Source organism: Lontra canadensis, unplaced genomic scaffold (genome assembly GCF_010015895.1).
Source record: "Lontra canadensis isolate GAN:19392208 unplaced genomic scaffold, GSC_riverotter_1.0 scaffold39, whole genome shotgun sequence".
NCBI lineage: Eukaryota > Metazoa > Chordata > Mammalia > Carnivora > Mustelidae > Lontra > Lontra canadensis.
In genome coordinates, this window is record NW_022631033.1 from 2,924,911 (window position 1) to 2,943,338 (window position 18,428).

The following is an 18,428-nucleotide window of genomic DNA, read 5'->3' on the forward strand; positions in this document are numbered from 1 at the left end:
TGTGTGTGCATGGGTCTGTGTGTACTTGTGTCTGTTCACACCTGTGTGTGTGCACATGCCTGTGTATGTGTGTGCAGCTGTGTGTCTCTGTGTGCACTTCTGTGTGTGTCCCTGTGAGTACACACATATGTTTGTTCGCTCCTATGTATATGCACACACCTGTGTATGTGCACCTGAGTGTGTGTGTGCACGTGTATCTCCCAAGGAGGAGGTGACACTTTCCTAAGGGGTGAGGGGAGGAGGCCGAGCTGGAAGCAATGAAGACCCTGTGCCCACCGAGGGTCGGTCACGCCTCCTGCCCTGTTCCTCCCTGGCCCCGCCTTCATTCCCCCGTTTTGGCCTCCTACCTGGACTTTGTATTTGAAGAAACCCCAAGTTTGGAAATATAAATGTATATTTTATATTTAAGTAACGACTTAAGTAACAATGTCTAAAACTTCAACATAAAATACCATCACCTTTTAGTAAGAAAATAGTAAAGCCCTTAATTTCAAAGTCAGTCTACGGAATTAAAGAAAGTGAGGATTTAACCACGTTGAAAAAGAAGAAAAAAAGCCCTATTGATATTCTCAGCTTCGTCTGACTTAACAATATTCAAGAAGGGCCTCCTAAATTATTGGGTACGAGAGGAAAATGTTGAGCTTTCTCCCATGTCAGAAATGGCTCGATAATGCTGGGTTCAGACTCGTCTAAGAGTCTTATATTTAGGTGGTTTGAGAAAAGAAGAAATCCAGGCACTGGACTGGTTCTCTGACGTCATGTGAAACGGCTTCAATAATACCTTTAGACACTCTTTTGAGTTGAGACAAGGTCCCAAGCATGAGGGACACTGCCAGTCCCACTGCCACTGGGAGCGGACTCTCCACTCCTTGGTCCGGAAGGGACACGAGGGACCCGCGGCTCAGAGGACAGTGACAAGTGGGAGGAGGTGTGATGCTGAGTGGGTGACTCAGGAGTGTGATGTCGGCCGTGGGGAGGCAGTGACCGCTGGCAAGGCTTGAGTGTGAGGCTGTGGTGACAGCCAGGCGGGCGGGCCGTGCTCCCCGTCCATACCTCCGTTTGTGCGGACACAGACAGCCTGGGCTCTGTGACGTGGAGGGAAGCCCCTGGGCCCAGCCGCACACAGGTTTCACCAAACACGGAGGTCTGTATTTCAGTACCATTTCAAGGGAGGAGGCATGTCCGCACGTCATGGATCCCTTACCTTGGTAAGCGAGCTTAAACCCTTGCCGGTTCTGGGAGTGGTCGCTGTAGAAGTGGATGCGCGTTTCGTGCGTCGTACTGAGCAGGGCGGAGGGGGGGTCTGGACCACTGAACTGCCCAATCATGGGGCTCGTGTGGTAGGGGCCGTTTTGTATTTCCAGGTAGTCGTGATTAGCTTCCGTAGAAAAATTCAGAAACTGAATATGCGCACCTGGGAAAAAAACATGCAAAATTAATGGAAGTGACTATCAAAATGTGTAAGATCAATGCTTATCCAAAGTGATTCAAGCGCTATTGGTCTCCCCACACGAATTCTCCAGGAGGCAAAACAGCTCAGTCTGGGTGCCAGACAGCTCCCAGCTCCCGCCACAACACACCTTGGTTCAGCGTCGCCTGTGCCACCCACTGGTGCTGTGACCTTCGTCCGCGTCATTAACGTCCCTAAAGTCAGCAGCTTGGTGCAGTGTGATTACCAGGAGTACATCACAGAGACATGCAGGTACAATACTTAGAATAATGACTGGCACTCGCACCTGGCAATGATTTTGTCCAGCTCTGTTACATTATTACAGCCGTAAACGCAAAGTTGTAATTCTGTGTCTGATCATCCTTGCGCTCATTTACAACTTTACCGAGAAAGAAGCCAAAATGGGTCTAAGAAAATGCCCTAGCCTTTCCAAGTGGCCTTTAAATGGATGGTCGTCCCGCCACACGAGAGACTTGCTAGTTTAACAAGTGATCATTTCAATTGTGTCATGCACACGAAGCACATTATGGATGTTTGCAAGAAACCCGATCCAAAAATCCCACTGTAATTTACACACTTCAGTCAAGAGCCTGGCACGGGTCGCACACCAAAGGACTGTCCAAATGACCACTGTCACTGGTATCATATTCATCTTAGAGGATAATTTAGAAGCATTTAGAGGAAATTCCTCTTGATAATTTAGAATAATTCAGATTTAGAGGAAATCAAAATCAGAATCATTTAGTTATTTGTTATAACTTCGTGGCATTTTTTGAAAATTTATTTGACTACTGTGACTGAAATATTTTAAGTCACTTAAATAGGTGACAGAGGGCTCAAAAGGCATTTGTTTTTACATAAATCCATGCAACTAATTTAGGTTTGTAAAGCTTAAACTGAGAATTCCAATAGCCATTACCAATTATTCTCCCAACCCATGAGAAAAGCGTTACTCTGTGTTATTCTCTCCCTTGATCACTAAAAGAAGCTTTATTTTTACTTCTCATCTAATATATTTGACACATGCTTGCTAGGTCTGGAAAACTGAAGATAATGCTTACATGGGTTGCCTCACATAAGTGTACGCAGAAGAAAAAGGATAATAAACGTTTCTACTCAGGTACTGATGGGGAATACAGTTATCACGAGCAGCATTCAGTGCAAAAGGAGGAAGGAAAGTCCAAGTAGAGTAGGAAAGAGAAACACAGGCACTCAGGACACAGATTGTGATCCCAGAAGAATGATTCTATCGATGATGGAGGGAACTTTGTGAGGAAGCATTGAGGGATAATCAGTGGCCGTTTGTGTCTGGGAGTAAATGTGAGGCCAACCGCCGAGCAAACACTTTTCTCACAATTACCCAGCAAAGTCCTTATCAGTACCATCACGATTTGACAGGCGAGCAAGCGAAGGCTCTGGGATACTGGGTGTTATGTCCAGGGCAGCAACGGCCACGCAGAGGTACATTCACACCTGAGTCCGGCTGGCGAAATGCTCATGTTCCTGGTTTGCAAATGGGCTGCGCGAGAGCTAACAACCTCAAGACGCCGGAAATATTCCAGTTCAGATTGGAGAGGACTGCTTGTGTTAAGTCTGTTCAACCGCGACAGCAAGAGGAAGGATGGAAGGAATAGAATGTGGGAAACCTCAGGCTGTTTGAGTGTTTCCTCAGTTGGAAAAGTGTGTGACTCTTGATCTCAGAGCCAAGAGTCCAAGCCTTACCTTGGTTGTAGAGATTCCTGAAAATAAGAAAAATAAAATAAAATAAAATAAAATAAAATAGACTTAAAAAATAAAAGAACATGGGAAACTTTAGGAAGGGAACCAGGAAGCAAGAAGCAGGAGAAAAACCTGGCCTCAGGGAAAGATCTTTAACCAGTCAATCAAAACTTAGAATCATTTTAGAATGAGTAATTAAATTCCTGTGACACTAGCAGCACCTGAGCCATCATGGAAGAGGGATCCTGGTCTGCCCTGGTCTTGGCCACCCCAGTGTTACATACAATATAGGTGTAGGCGGTAATACTACAACTTAAAACATGTCTGTAAATATTTTTAAAATGTTAAGTAATTCATTTTGTTGAAGAACCATCAATGAAGTGTTCATTTTTTCCCCTACATTTCAACAAATATGTTGGTCAAATTTGGAAGCAGAAGAAAGGGTGGGGGGATTGAGGGAGGAAGGAGAGAAGGAGAGAAGGACAGGACTGGAGGAGAGAGGAGGGGAGGAGGGAAGGCGGGTGGAAGGAGGAGGGGAAGAGGGAGGAGCGAAAGAGGGGAGGAAGGGAAGAGGGAAGGAGGGAGAAGAGGAGGAGGGAAGGAGGGAGGAGGGAAGAGGGGAGGAAGATACTTAATTTAAAGAGGGAGGAGGAGAGGGAGGACTAGTGGATCTCTGGACTCTGAAGGCCCCATCCATACTCAGGCAGCTGAGCTCCTGGACCACTTAGCAACCTGCACGTGCACTGGATTTATTCCCTCACTCACTGTTGAATTAGAAACAAGGTTTCCGTTTGTAGCAGGGCCCAGAGATCTGATAAGAGAGTTTATTACTAATAACCTGTCCTTTTTCTGAGTGAGTCTGTGCCTAGGTCAGGGCTGCTGAGCCCTGTGGTCTAGAATTTCAGGGACACCTGTCACATTCATCACCGTGAGGCCTAACGTGGACACGGGAGCAACCACAAACAACCCCAGAATTACTGACATTTCTGTCTATGTCCCAAAGTGCGGCGACCATGGGGAATTAGCGTGAGACCAGACACTCACAGAACACATTCACAATTTGGGGATCAAATCAAATCAAAGAGCAGGGAAATGGCTTCAAATCGGCTCATTTCAGATATGCACAAGCAGACCTCGGATGTATTTGTCCAGAGATACATTTTGAAATTCACGGAATGACATAGTCGGGGAAGAAACCAAAGGCGGCAAGCAGGTCAGGGGTGAAGCTGTCAAAGACGGACAAAATCTCAAAGTGACGGAAACAGTAAGAGTGGTCCTTACTGATTTGGGATTAAACTTGACATGGAAATAGAATAATGACAATTACAATTTTAGGAGAAAAATTAGCATTTTAAGCAGGATAAAGTACCCAGCCACATTTCAAACCTCCTAATACACACCAGGAAATGGAACAGAATAGAGCCCAGCGTTAATCTGGTTTAAAATGGAATTATTCAGCTATCATAATTTCAGTGACTTGTGTCGAGTTTGGCATCATGAAGCCAGAATGAAGGGATTGATAGAAGCATTACTTAGCTATCCTCTTATTATCTCTCCAAACGCTGTAAAAATGTGTCACCGCAACAAGAATCCATCTGAATGTCCACTTGGTGACTGACATAGCGCGTTATTGCTGTGCTCATCTGATCACCGTTCGCGCCGAAAACCAAGAGTCAGTAAAAGTCACCCGCACAAAGGTTTTTGACTTTGGATTTGACAAAACTTTAAACACTAATGTGGCTGTGACTTCTGAGTTAAACCTCGTGTTCTAGTCAATAGACCTTGTGAATACGACGTGCTCTAGTAAACAACTCCGGTGCGTCCTGAACTCCGGCAAAGCCGCTTCACAGCCTCCCTGCATATGCCCGAGATGGACAAAGACGTGGTCCGTTTGGACAGCGGGGCATGCAGAGCTGGAGGGGTGGTTTTTAAATATGACAGGCAGCGATAAAGCAAAAACAAACAAACAAAAAACGTGGTTGCATGCCTGCTGACTGTGACTTTAAAAAAATTCGAGAGAACAGAGACAGACATTCTGTGTCGATGAGGCTTGTGCCAAAGCAACACAAAACAGCAACCCAAATCTGCGAAAAGGAAAGAAAATTACATAAAAATCATTAGAGAGTCTGGTGTAGCAACAAAAAGCAGCCAACAACCCAACAGCCCCTTCCTCGCATCAGGCGTTACATTGTTTCAGAAGAGCCCCGTGAGAATCGTGCTTTATGATATTTATTTATTCTGCTTATTTTTGATTTATTATTATTTTTAAAGATTGTATTTATTCATTAGAGAGAGAGCGCACATGAGTGAGAGCAACAGAGCGAGAGGGAGGGAGAAGGAGCAGGGGCAGAGGCAGAGGGAGAAGCAGGCTCCCCGCTGAGCAGGGAGCCAGACACAGGGCTCCATCCCAGGACCCTGAGATCATGACCTGAGCCGAAGGCAGACGCTTCACCAAGAGAGCCACCCAGGCGCCCCAATGATATTTAATTTAAAGATAAGGAAATGAGTTTCCAAACTGTTGTGGTAATTCGTGCAAATCCATGGCACAGTGACTGATAGTGCTAAGCTTTCTACTCAACTCAGAGCCCCCAGACATGAGCACTCAGGACACCTGCTGTCCATCCCTTGGCTCGAAGTCCCCCCATCACTGGGAGAGCCGAGTTCTCTGCCTGAGACAGGATGCAGGAAATAGTTACCACTGGAACGAATAATTAGCAATGGGAGACAAAGGTGGTTTTCACATATTGCCAAAGCCACTATTCCTTTTGCCTGTTTAAACTATCGACTAACCTTGGGCATGGGAGAGAATGGGATAATCAAAAGATTATTTCTCTAAGCTTGTAGCGGCTTTACTAAGGAACTGGAGAAGCTCTCAGGCAGCCCCACACAATGCAGTTGCACGGAAAGACCCCAACGACCCTGAGGAAAATCCTCCATGACTGAAAAACATCAAGAAAGGCAGTGATACCATGTCCTGCATCAGCGTGTCGTTCAGGTAGCTGGGGGAGCTGAAGCATCTGGGCTCACCAGTACAATAGTCACCAATGCCCCAAACAACCAAAAACCACACCTGAAAATTAAGAACCCAGGAATGCATGTGCAGATCCCCAGCATTTGAAGAAATGGGGAAACTAACTGTAAAAATATTGAAATGGAATTTATTTTTAAGAAAACTCTGGATCCCCTTTCCCTCTCTGGCCAGCAGTGCTGAGAGAGAGCATGGAGGGGGCAGCCACAGGAATTTCATTGTAACTACTGGACCCCTTCCTGCTAATGATTCCTGTACGCAGCCCAATCTGAGAACCACTGGGCTAAGTGATCATTTCCCTTGGCACTTAGTATTGCAAGTTTAAGTACGTATTCACAATAACTGGTCTTCTCTCTGTGCCTTACGTAAGCAATATCCCCACCGCGCCCAGTTCTTGATGAACTTCCCAGAGATACTACAACATACATTGTTTAAAATCGTTTCCCAAACCTCAGACAGAGAAAGGGCTGTTAGGAGATCCCCGCCCCCACAGAGACACACGTGCACACACAAACACACACACACACACAAACACACACGTGCGGGCAAACTAGAATAGTGGCAGGCGGCGAGTAGCAACAGCAATGTATCAATGCCCATGTTCACTTGGAAGAGCTGATTAGCTCTACCACATTTTTATTGTAAAGTATCCATCACATTATGCATTGAAGGAGGAAATGCTTTCCAACTTGCTTACCAAAATCATCCTAACAGCAGGAATTTTCCAGGTTAAACATCTGCAGTGACATCTCTAGAAACATATCTTCCCAATCTCCTTATCTGTCCCACTAATAGGACACAATATGGGAGATCAGAGAGGGAAGAAATTATTATTAAGGCCCATGACGCTCATCTTTGCTATGCCGCTGTTTGTTTTTGTGATAAGAAACTTCTGGAGTGTTTAACTTAAACTTTCAGATTCCTGAGTTCCAAACCCAAACTTCCTTTCTCAAAATTTCCAGGGCAGTGATGTGATGTCTGCCTCTGATTTGGGTGGGTATAGGGGAACCTGTGGTCAAGATAAGGCTGAGGGAAAGGGAAGCCGTGAGGAGAACAGTAGTGCTGGAGATACAGAGATGGACTGAAATAGGAGAATCCATCGTGGGACAGACTGAAGAAAAGAGAAGAAGAAAGTGATGAATCTGAATTTGAACGGAATCTGTGACACCTTTGGGTGCCCCAGATGAAAAGACATCACAGACAGCTGAATAGGGGGAGCTCAAATGTGTGTGTTTGAGAGCAAGGCGAGCGGTGGTGTTTTGAGTCCTGTTATTATAAGGGAGCAATGGCAGACAGGGATAAAATAAACTGACTTAAGAGTTTCAAAAATCTCATGGGGGGTTGGAAGTTAGGATGTAAAGTTTTCTCGACATCAGCAAAATGCTCTGTAATTTTTAAACCTCAGACAGCTTTTTTAGCTGGGATGAAAAAACTCCAAATATTCACCGTGTCGAGGGACCTCTACCACTTACATGCCTTCTCCCTCATTTGTAACTTCATGTTTAGAAGGGTATTTATAGATAAAATTTATCACAAGCAAACCTGGGGCCTGACATTGAATCTGTAATATTACAGTTGATTCTTGAACAATGCAGATTTTTTACAGCTCAGAACTATAAATGTATTTTCTCTTCCTTAAGATTTTCTTATTAACATTTTCTTTTCTCTAGCTCGCTTTATTGTAAGAATACAGTACATAATGAAAATACAACATACAACGTGTGTTCATCGCCTGTTCATGTTATCGATAAGGCTTCTGATCAACAGTAGGTTATTATTAACTAAATTGTTTTGGAATCAAAAGTTATGCTTGAATCTTTGACTATACTGGGTCAGCACCCCAAACCCCAGGTTGTTCATGGCTCAACTGCATTCTGAAGCATAACTACATTTATTCTAAAGAGGTAGGGATAGTGATACTATTTTATACATATTTAGGATTTAAGACATAAAATTTCTTTTTGCCTTTTCTTCAAGATGCTTTCAAAACCCAACAGCATGCAATATCAAATATTTAAAGACTCAAATCATTTTAATTGTAACATTTCATAAATCTTTTCTTTCATTTTGGCATTTCTTCAAATAAATATTTTGTTTGAGTTCATAGATCATGACCCTAAGACAACTTGGCTGATTTTCCCCCCTGAAATATTATCTTTCATATTGGCTTATGGGTAAGCAACATGAGGAAAAATGCCAGACAATAACCTTCTCCATCACAGAATGGTTAAGTTGGAAAAACAAGATAATGAAATATTTATATCTACTTATGAATAATATATTTCTCATGAGATTTGAAAGGAAAGTGAGACATACTTGGAATAATAATAACAATAATAATAATAATAATAAACCTGCTGAGTTCTTTCTTCTCTGCTTTTGCTGTTTACAATGCCAAGCCCTGTGCTGAACGCCTCTGAATTGTTCTAGTTAGTCTTCGCCATAACACTATGTGGCTCTTTTGGTTTTTCAGATGAGAAAAGCACATACCCCGTTTCAGTAGATCGCACCCCAGCAGTCAGTGCTGCAGTGGGCCTGTGTTTCTCTGAATCTCTGCTTTTAACTACTGTGGTCATTTGTCTAATAAACCCATGACCCTCAACGGCCTTCAGATGCTGTTGGAATACAGGGGTCACAGGCATGTCCGATCCAAACCCACTGCCTGGTTCGACCATTGCATCCACCACATCCATATCTCAGATGCCCATGGAAGGGACACAGATTGCACTTGTGAGAAAAGCTGAGCTAATGTTGATTGAACATGGGGCAGAACTACTTCCCCACCGCTTGGAGCTGATGATTAAAAAACAAAACTACACAAAAAATCCTGGAAGAAGTAGAGAGCCTCTGTAGTCCTTTTGTGGTTGCTCACCTTCCTCTCTCCACTCACTCTCTGACTGGCCCCTTAAAGAGGTCAATGGACATGAACCTCCCATGAGGTTCCCCCTTCCACACTCCCCCGTTTTCCTGTGTAAAACTCCATGTCTGTCCACAGCATGTCCATGCTCGCACACCTGACTTACGTCCGTCAAGCCCTCCTGCCCACAATGCCTCTTAGTTGCTCTCTGCTGAGCAAGTAGATGCTCCTCTGCATCTGCACTCCTGGTGCTGCTGCCATTCCTGGTACAGGTTCTTAAGTCAAAGCTTTGAAAACCTAATGAACCATATGATCTTCTAGGGCAGGGGTTTCCACTTAGGTTTAAGTTCATTCATCATTCAACTGACATTTCACTTAGTAGGTGAGTTCTCAATCACCATCTCCTAGGACACTCATTGAGGAACTTATTTGGTACACCTACCAGTGGGGGCTTGGGAGAAATTCACAGGTGGGGAAAACCCAAATTAATGAACTCAAATATGAAGGAAATCATGATACAGACAAAGAAAGGCATGTTGGGAATCAAAATTTCACAAAGACTATGAATTTCTGGAAAAGGCCATAATGAAATTTTAGTGTTCATAATGATTTAAATTATCCATTATTTAAGGTAGAGAACCTGAAAGTTCCTAAGTAAATATTATAAAAAGCCATTTTTGTGAACCTAAATCAATGCAATATATAATTACAAAAATTTATAGAACAGTCCTAAAGTGTGTGATAACTTGAAAAAGCTTTCAAAATCATACCAAAGAAACAACAACCATTACTACATCCCAGAAATAGACTACAGAAGGTGGTATTACAAATAAAAAGATGGATAATTGAATTAGGGATGCTGCATTTTATACTCCATGTGCCTACTCTAGCATCATCCATCTAATTTAATTTGCCCTGAAAAGAGCTGCATGGCTGAACTGATTTTTTAATAACTGTCTGTTCTTGAAGTTATTCTACCAAAGCCTTATTTAAATTTCTAAGCCACTTTCCAATTAAAGACAGTTACGTCAACAGAATAAGGTGCATTTTTCATTCAGCTGAATTCTTTCCAAGACAGAAATTTAAAAGTTGAAGTTTTAGGAATTAAAAAAAAAAAAAAATGCTTTCACTTACCATAGCCAACGGGCAGCTCGATTTTCCACGTGCAGTCCAGGTTGTTGGGATAAGCGCCCGGAAACCCTGGGCTCAAGATCACGCCCCCCATGCTGCTCAGCGTCCCTCCGCAGGTTGCTGTGAAGTGGACAGGCATGCTTAGTGCTGGGGCCATCGCTTTCTAGCACGAGGATTTAACTCCACCTGCATCCCCAGGACTTTCAGGTAACCGGTGGCGATGTATTGAGTGGGAGTATTACCTACTATTTATTCCCTGGTAACCATGTGCTGCCTACCAGGCTGAGTAAACACATTGCATGACTTAATTCTTATAAAACCCTAAAACAGTTGGTGTTACTATTACCCCTTTTACAGATTAGGAAACTGACCCTGAACGGATGAAGTAATTTGCCTGAACAACACAACTAGAATATAGCACCAGCTCCATCAGTTTCTAGGACCGATCTTTTTAGCAGGATGGTTACCGTTGGAGTTCTTTTAGGCATTGGAGTTTAGCCCTCCAACACCTTCTTCCCCGGAAACCTACACTCACGGCTGTGACTGGGCTTGAACAAAGCCTCCACGAAGCCTGACCTGGGTTACTCATAATTTATGTCTATGGTAGCTGAGGTTTGGCTAGAAGGAAACAACCGAGTTTGTAACACACGTGTCAAATAATATATGTGGAAGCAGAGGAAATTCTGACCCTTGACCAGTTGTGACCTATTAAATGGCAGTTTCTGATATTTCAAAGTAATAATGCAAATGCTGTCACATCTTTGCAGGAAGTCACATTAAAAGGCTTTATTGCTATTCTAACAACGTTCTTATCAGGCAAACTCCGTTTTGGAAGGAACCTCTGTTAGAGACTCTGAAACTCCCCTCCAAGCCTACAGTGGACTCTTATTTTTTTCTTCTTTTTCTTCTTTTTAATCACCAACGTAGAAAAACTTTACCTGTCAAGGGCACATTTGATCGGGGGAAAAAAATCTAACTAGTCTTAAAAAAATCAAGTCTGGTGAATATGGTAATGGCCCAAACTAGGGAATCCTAATCTGGGCTTGACACTGTATACGTTATTAAAGATGTAGGTTTAAAAAAAAAAAAATTTAAAAAGGTACTTTTGTGGGATGAGTGAATAATTCCAGTAACACTCTGAATGTGAACTTTGTTGTTTGTGTATGACCTCCCGGGTGTCTTCTCTGTGGGGAAACCAGGAATGTGGAAACACTGGCTCTGGGATGCGCTTCATCCGTGAGTCTGTCCGTTCCACTGAGCGCAGCTGGTGGATTGAAGCGGCATTCCTAAGTAGGGTCAGCACTGTCCCCCCTCCCTGCAGAGCTCTCATCCCGCAGTGAGGGCAAATCCATCCAACCACAGGGCAGGTGGGCGTGAAAACGCCAGATGAGTGACAGCAGCATGACGACAAAAGTGAAGAAAAGGTGACATTTTTAAAGAGGGCCTTTTGATTTTGAACACGATTTTTATGAAAAAGAAGAGGAAAAGATTGGGAATTATAAAACAGAACCATCTATGTACTGCTTCAATCGAGGAGTGGGACCGTGTCGCATGAAGAGCTGGCTGCGTGGCTGGATCACGGAGTCCTCGTTGATAGTGACATCTCGGGTCACACGGGCCAAATGTGGGTGTCGTGAAGACAGAGGGAGGGCCTCGCCATGGGCTAGATCTCCTTTCACAGGGACAGTCATAACTTAATTCCTCCAGTACCCAGTCATCACGAGTGTAATCCTATTTTAATTTACCTAAAACACAAACGTCACTGGGTGGGCGTACCGACAGAGCTCCCAAAGGACGGGCATCCCTCTTTTTTTCCTTTGTGATACGTAAAATCTCTACCAAAGGACTTGTCTTATTGTATATTTGTTCAATGCTACAAGCAAGTTTCAGCCTCCTTCCCAGGCCTTACTGGGCCACCACCATCTGGTAAACTGCCCTCCTGATTCCTGCTGGACAAACTCCCTCCAACCCAGACCCCTTCTTGCAATGAGGTACCCCATACAGAGAGTTAATGAGGCATATGTTGTCTCTGAAAGACGAGGTACTGATTACTATCAAATAGCTGGGGATCTTACATCCTACTGGATTTATTTATCTTCTTTTGTGCAGATTTCCTGGGTTTTTTTGTTTGTTTGTTTGTTTTGTTTTGTTTTTTTTGTGACGATATGTGGAAATTTTACTCCAGGGCACAGGGCATGTCCTCTGGAGAGACCCCATGGTATAGGGAATGCCAGCTGGATGGACGGGTCTGGCAAACAGCTTGGCTGTTCTGGGGCTCGTTGTGATGTTGAAATGGTTAATATTGGTTTAAGCTCTGAGCATGGGCTTGATATTAAAACCTGCAGAGGAACATTTTGATATGAATTATCTTCCTTAGGACTTGAAATTTCTAAGAGCTAATAACAAAAATATTATCTCTCTATGCATTTCTAGTCTTAAAATCCCCCAGTTCATATTAATTTGCAGCCAACAGCTAAACAAACAAACAAACAAACAAACAAAAAGCGTTTCAATCTCTCAGATCAGACTTGGAGATTTTCGTGGGTTGTTTGTGAGTTTTCCAATGAAAAGCCTCTCTCTACAGCCTATAAAAAGTTAGGGGTGAGCCAGTGTTATGGAAGTTGATGTATCTTCGACATTTGCGAATATAGGAGGAGAGTCAAATAAATGATAAAAATCAATTATAACTGGCTACTATAGGTTAACTATTTGAGTAAAACATCCTCCCATAATACAGAGTGCCAGCAATGACACACCATTTGAGTGAACACCCATGGGGAGCTGATTTCATTTCAAAGTTAAAAATATCTCAATTCCCAAACTTTAGGGAAGGTTCTTCATTGAAAAAACAAACAGGAAGACGGAAGTTCTATAAGTAAAAGGCAGGGAGGGAGGAGGCAGTGCCCTGAGCTTGGCCCCCATAGCTCTGTGTCTCCCTTCCAGGTCACAGCTGGGATTTCAAATCTCTATCCCCAATGTTTTAGGGGACGGGGTAGCCTAGACACTTACTTTACCCAGAAATCACTTTCAGGAAAACAGATATTGGTCAGTAGGGACTTTCACTTGTAAGCAAATATACTATGATGAACATTACAGGGACGGCACTGTTCCTGCGTGAGACCAGCATGAAGGCGGCCGCTCTGTGTTAAAGGCTGGGATCGGGTTGATCGTCCTCGGTCTATAACTCCATCTGTTTCCCGATCAAGGTCATGAAGGTGCAGATTACTAAAAAACATCTGATACTTAGGATCTGTGGGAGGCGGGGGAAATCAGGCTTTCAGAGGAAGAGGCAGCAGCAAGTCAGTCTCTTGCTTCCCCATGGAGGCTCGCAGGGACCCTAAGCTCTCACCCTCCTCTGCAAATGGACCCGGCACAGTGTGGGAGTAGCTTAGAGGACACTTTCCGGGCTCTACTGTGGGCTTTAGAATCATGTGCTTTATTCCAGAAAGCTGACCACTTTGTCCTGAAATTCCTCGTGCGACACGGAGATGCTCAAAGGTAGTGTTCTAGAGATGGGGGTTTCCGAGTGCATCCCAGGCAGCGTCCACGTGCAGGAAGCAAGAAAGAGACTATGAACCGGGTGTCCGTGGTCCCTGCCACGACGACCCGTGTTGTCATCTGCTGGGCATTCTGGAATCGCACTGAGAGCCTACCACGTGCTCAAAGGGGAAAGCTGAGTAGCCCAGGCTCTGTCTTCAAGGTCCTGGGTGGATCAAGGAGACTAACCCAAGCTCCAGGACCTCACAGCTCCACGAGAGAAAGTAGAGCCATCCGCAGCGTCGAAATGACCCTCTGTCATCGCTGTGATCCAAGCTGAGGCTGGGAACCCGGTGAGGGTCAGACCAGCGAGGCACCTGCCCCAGGTGCACACTTCAGGAGGGTGCCTGGGCCCCCAAACAGCAAGTTGGTGTAAAATTTGGAAACATCCAAAGGCATGCAAGGGGAAAAAAAAATAAAAAAAATAAAACAAAACACAACACTGTGATGAACAAAATAGCAGCATTTCCCATAAAGACAGATTGCTGCCTTCTCCTCCTGCCTGGGGCCCTCACTGGGGGCCAGCACCGAGCTCGCGGCAGGTGGGGCACCAGGACGGGCTTCGGCTCCAGAGGCCAGGACTCGAGGGACGTGGCCTCGGGCATTTCAGGGAAGTGAGAGTGGGAGAGCAGGCCGTGCCAGGGCCAAGTTGCCAGCCAATGCTATTCTGAGGGGAGCGTGGGTGAGCGGGAGAGCCGAGGGCCAGGAGCAGCCACACACTCTCCCTCCCCCGATACAGTAGGAGGATCCCCGAAACTGGGGACTGGAGGTTAGGATCCTGACGGCGGTCAGTTAGGAGGGGTCCGTCGGGAGCTAGAAGGCTATGAGAACCTACGGTCGAGGACTTAACAGGCGACCATCGCAACGAGGAACCATTCGGGTGGGAGGCCAGCGGGGGGAGGAACTCTGTCTGTACTCGGTCGATGATATGGAAGCTGAGACAACATCCGGATGATGGGGTCACCCAGGAAGGGGGTTCAGGACGTGGGGCAGGGCTTGAGGAACGCAGGAAGTGTGCAGTGAAGGCTGACTGAGTTGCACAGGTCGGGGAGCCCCTGACGACGTTGTGGTCACCTGAGCTGTAAGTGAGGGTTTCCAGTCAGACGGACGGGCTGATGGCTGGTGGTGAAGCTTGAGGCCTGGGTGACCTGGGAGACCGGCCAAGGTTACGGGGCCTTACGCTTCAAGGTCGTCCCATAATGGAGGTAAACGAAAACCCCCTGCTCTGCCCGGGACTCACTCTGACTACGTCCTCGAGGCAAAACGTCAACTGGACCTCAGGGCATGAGATTTTCCTCCTGCTGTGCTGCGTTTGGAAGGTTTTTCCCTAAAGAGGTGGGCTGGATCCCCATCCTAACGAACATATCTCCCTGTTTCTCCTAAAAGAATACGCTCCCTCCAATTTCAGATCACTTATGTTTATTTCTGAATTTCGTTTCTGGAAACTTGATTTTCCTGAGGCCTAAAGTCCTACACAGACTTTCAGACCTGCTGTGTCCCTTCCTTCTCCTAATTAATCCACTGGCCCTCTGACAGGAAGTGATTTGAGTTTCGAGCCGCCAGCCAGCCGTCTTACATCTAATCCGTGTAGGCTGGACCTAAGACGATGAGAAAGCCGAGCCATTCCCTCCTGCGGGACAAGACGCAAGCTCAGGTTTTGCTACACTTCTACTGCATTATGATGTGATTATGAAGTAACGACCATTTGAAGGGAAATTAGAAGTGGGTCATTTGAAGCCCGGGCCAGTAGCTGTGGGAGCCGGCAGCCCTGTGACTGCTGGAGCACGTGCAGAGAGGACGCGTCGGGGCAGGCGGCCGTACCAATGCAGAGTGGGGACGGGTAGTTCCAGCGGCGGACGGTTCCCGGCATGCAGGAAATGTGGGATCGGCCCTGTTGGAGAGAAAAGGAAATAAAGCTCACATCACCAGAGACAGAGTTTTAAGGACTCAGTGTGAGGCTATCTGTACTTCCTTTGGTTTCCTTTTTAAATTACACACCACAGATTGTGAAATGTAGTACGCTAGTGTTTGTCAATGAACCACATATTCGGAATCAAGATGGGACAAAAAAAATCCGTAACCACTGTATTTCTTTTTACTAACACCAAAATGCTGCAGGGTCCCTCTCAAGGGTCTGTTTGCCACGTGCTCCTTCCCTGATGCTTAACAGGATGGCTTGGAAAAGACACATCTTTGTGCTTTTTTTCTTTGCTTAATCATCAGAAGTTATAGCTTTTGATCTGGGAGGCTGTGATTGATTGAAAAATGCTAGGTATCAGTTTGAAGAGCAGAAGGTCAATAATACGTAATCGGCTTCTGAGAAGGCACCGTCCTGGTCACCCTGTCTGCTCAGAGTTCACACACGGCTCACACACCCCTTCTGGTCCCGCAAAGCACTGGGTCAGTTCCTCCTTCATCGGAGAAAAAGGAGGCTTAACATCCGTTTTATTACCAGACAGGCTCACAAAGTGCCAAATAATTGTGGCCACAATCAAATTAATCCTCGTCACCCACAGTCTCTTTATCCTGTAAATATATGACGTTTTCAACGTTCGACCTTCGGAAAGGTGTGTCCTATTATTTCTGTTTTAAAACCACACGGCCACAGATTAAATTCTGAATGTGTGGAGCTGCAGTCTCTCTCACACTGAGAGAAGGCGGTAAGCGGGCACCACGGTGCAGACGGCTCTTCTTGATTTCTTTTCCTCCCTGTGACGCGGTGGTCTCATGAGCCGTGGTACTGATCTCGCGAGTTTCCATTTGCCGCCCACAGCTGGCACAGAGGCAACCCAAGACAAATCTTTAAACTCATGTTACATGATCCCAGCCACACGGGGGATGCACCACCCAGGAATCTGGACTAACGCAGTTATCAGCCACAAACCAATTCCCTAAACTCAGAAACGTTTCCTGCGCAATTCATCTTCCACAAAACTCGTTTTTGTGAGACACATCACACTGTCTGATGTGTCAAAAAGTCATTACACAAGAGGAGACACTGCTTATCCTTAAAGAAGACCTTCCGTTCCTGCCGAGGTCCATGCTCTGTGGTCACTCATTTTCTGATCCATAAATTATCTTTAATAAATTTCTTCCTGAGTTATGGCAAACGTAAAGTGCAAAGGCCTTTAAAGACACATATCGATGACTACCAATAAAACAGTCATTTATTACCAATCTGGGCCATATCCTGTTACTGATTTTGGCACAAACATTTGATATTAGAGATTCCAGCTGAAGTGTGTATCATGGACCCAAAACAATACAGGGCTCTATGTGTTCACTAGTTAAAATTATAAGAATTTTCTGTTTTCAGTTTTTCATCCTGTAAAAGGCTGGAGAAGATGGAAATTCCAAAGTGCACAAAGGTCTGGCCTTCCGTCTGTGTGTCGTGGGGACAGCACCTCTGTGCCGTGTCCAGGAGGCTCCCGTGCATGTCTGTGTGTGAACACGACAAGGAACGGGGCCCTTCATAAAGGATGTGTCATAACGCATGCTGCGATTATGTTAACGTGTTAGCAAACGTGTTGTCGCTTATCAGCAACTCAAAAAAAAAAAAAAAGTCAGGAACCTTTTTCACTCCTGTGAAGGACAAACACAGAAGCTTGTGAAGTCGAAGCTTGGCCCAGGCACTAAAGAAGACCCGGCAGCTGGTCTGCATTGGAAAACCGGAGCGAGTGAGAGGCCTGGCTGGGCTCTGCCCCTGTGTGCCAGCAGCTCTGTAAACAAGCCAACCTCACGAAGGTCCTTCCAGAACCCTCCTTCCTATTTTCTCCTCTGAGGGCTGCCAAGGTGTCATGTGTAAAAGGATTCTCACAGCAGCTGCAAAACGACATCACGGAGGGGTAGGGAGAAGGTGAAGGTCCCGGAGTGCAGCAAGTAGTCACGTGTGGGACACGTGCTCGGTTATAAACCAGACATAAAAGAAAAAAAAAGGATATAGTAAGGGCCTCTCAGTCTATACGGGGGTGTCCCTCTCCACGGAACCCGTGGGACGTGACTTGGTATTCTTCACACCATAACACGGTTACGTCTTGTCTGAAAGACTCTGCGAGCACATGGAGTGGGGCCGCTCTGCGCGGCGCCGTCCCTTCCCAGAAGCAACTTTGCATGCTTTTCTGAGGCTGCCTCAGGCTCATTTGTTTAAATCCCTTAAAGAGTAGAACTAATACAGTTTTCCTTAAAATATGATCAGCTTCAGTTTGGTAATAAGCAGACAGCCAAAAGTACTCTATTACCCAAAGTAACCCAAGAGGAGACACATAATTAGGTTTAAGTTTTCCTACTTGACTTGGTAATAAGCGTGCTTCGATTATTAATAGTCATTGTTGGCAGGGAGAATCCTGTAAGAATTATGCTAAGTGACAGAGAGAAACTATTTTGTGAGTAAGCTTATTTGTGTTTAGACCAGAAAAAATAACAGAAATAATGAATGCTGGTGCACATGAGGTTATGAAAGTGCATGAAAACTTTTATATAACATTAAAAATGATAAAGGTGCTTCAGTATTTCTTGGGAATGATCAAAAGCTATTATCTGAGCACCACAGTACCTGGCACAGAGCAGATACGGAATGATGATTTGCCCAACTGACCATGAGAACAGTGTGCAAAGGGGCTGTCAGGGTGACAGTTTGAAAGAGACTTCTGTCCCTACTTTGTCACTTAGAATTTTATCTGCAGTCATACAGGGAGAACTTACATTTT

At 45.1% G+C, this 18,428-nt stretch overlaps 1 protein-coding gene across 1 annotated transcript in view; it reads right to left on the bottom strand.

Annotated features, from left to right (window-relative positions):
* The window catches only part of CSMD1 (CUB and Sushi multiple domains 1), a 1,958,110-nt gene that overhangs the window by 164,592 nt on the left and 1,775,090 nt on the right, over positions 1 to 18,428 (bottom strand). Inside the window, exons 39-41 of the mRNA XM_032869815.1 lie at positions 15,544 to 15,613; positions 10,189 to 10,305; positions 1,205 to 1,414 (exon numbers count right to left, since the gene is read on the bottom strand). Coding sequence (XP_032725706.1) covers positions 1,205 to 1,414; positions 10,189 to 10,305; positions 15,544 to 15,613 — 397 coding nt within the window. The remainder of the gene's footprint in view (positions 1 to 1,204; positions 1,415 to 10,188; positions 10,306 to 15,543; positions 15,614 to 18,428) is intronic.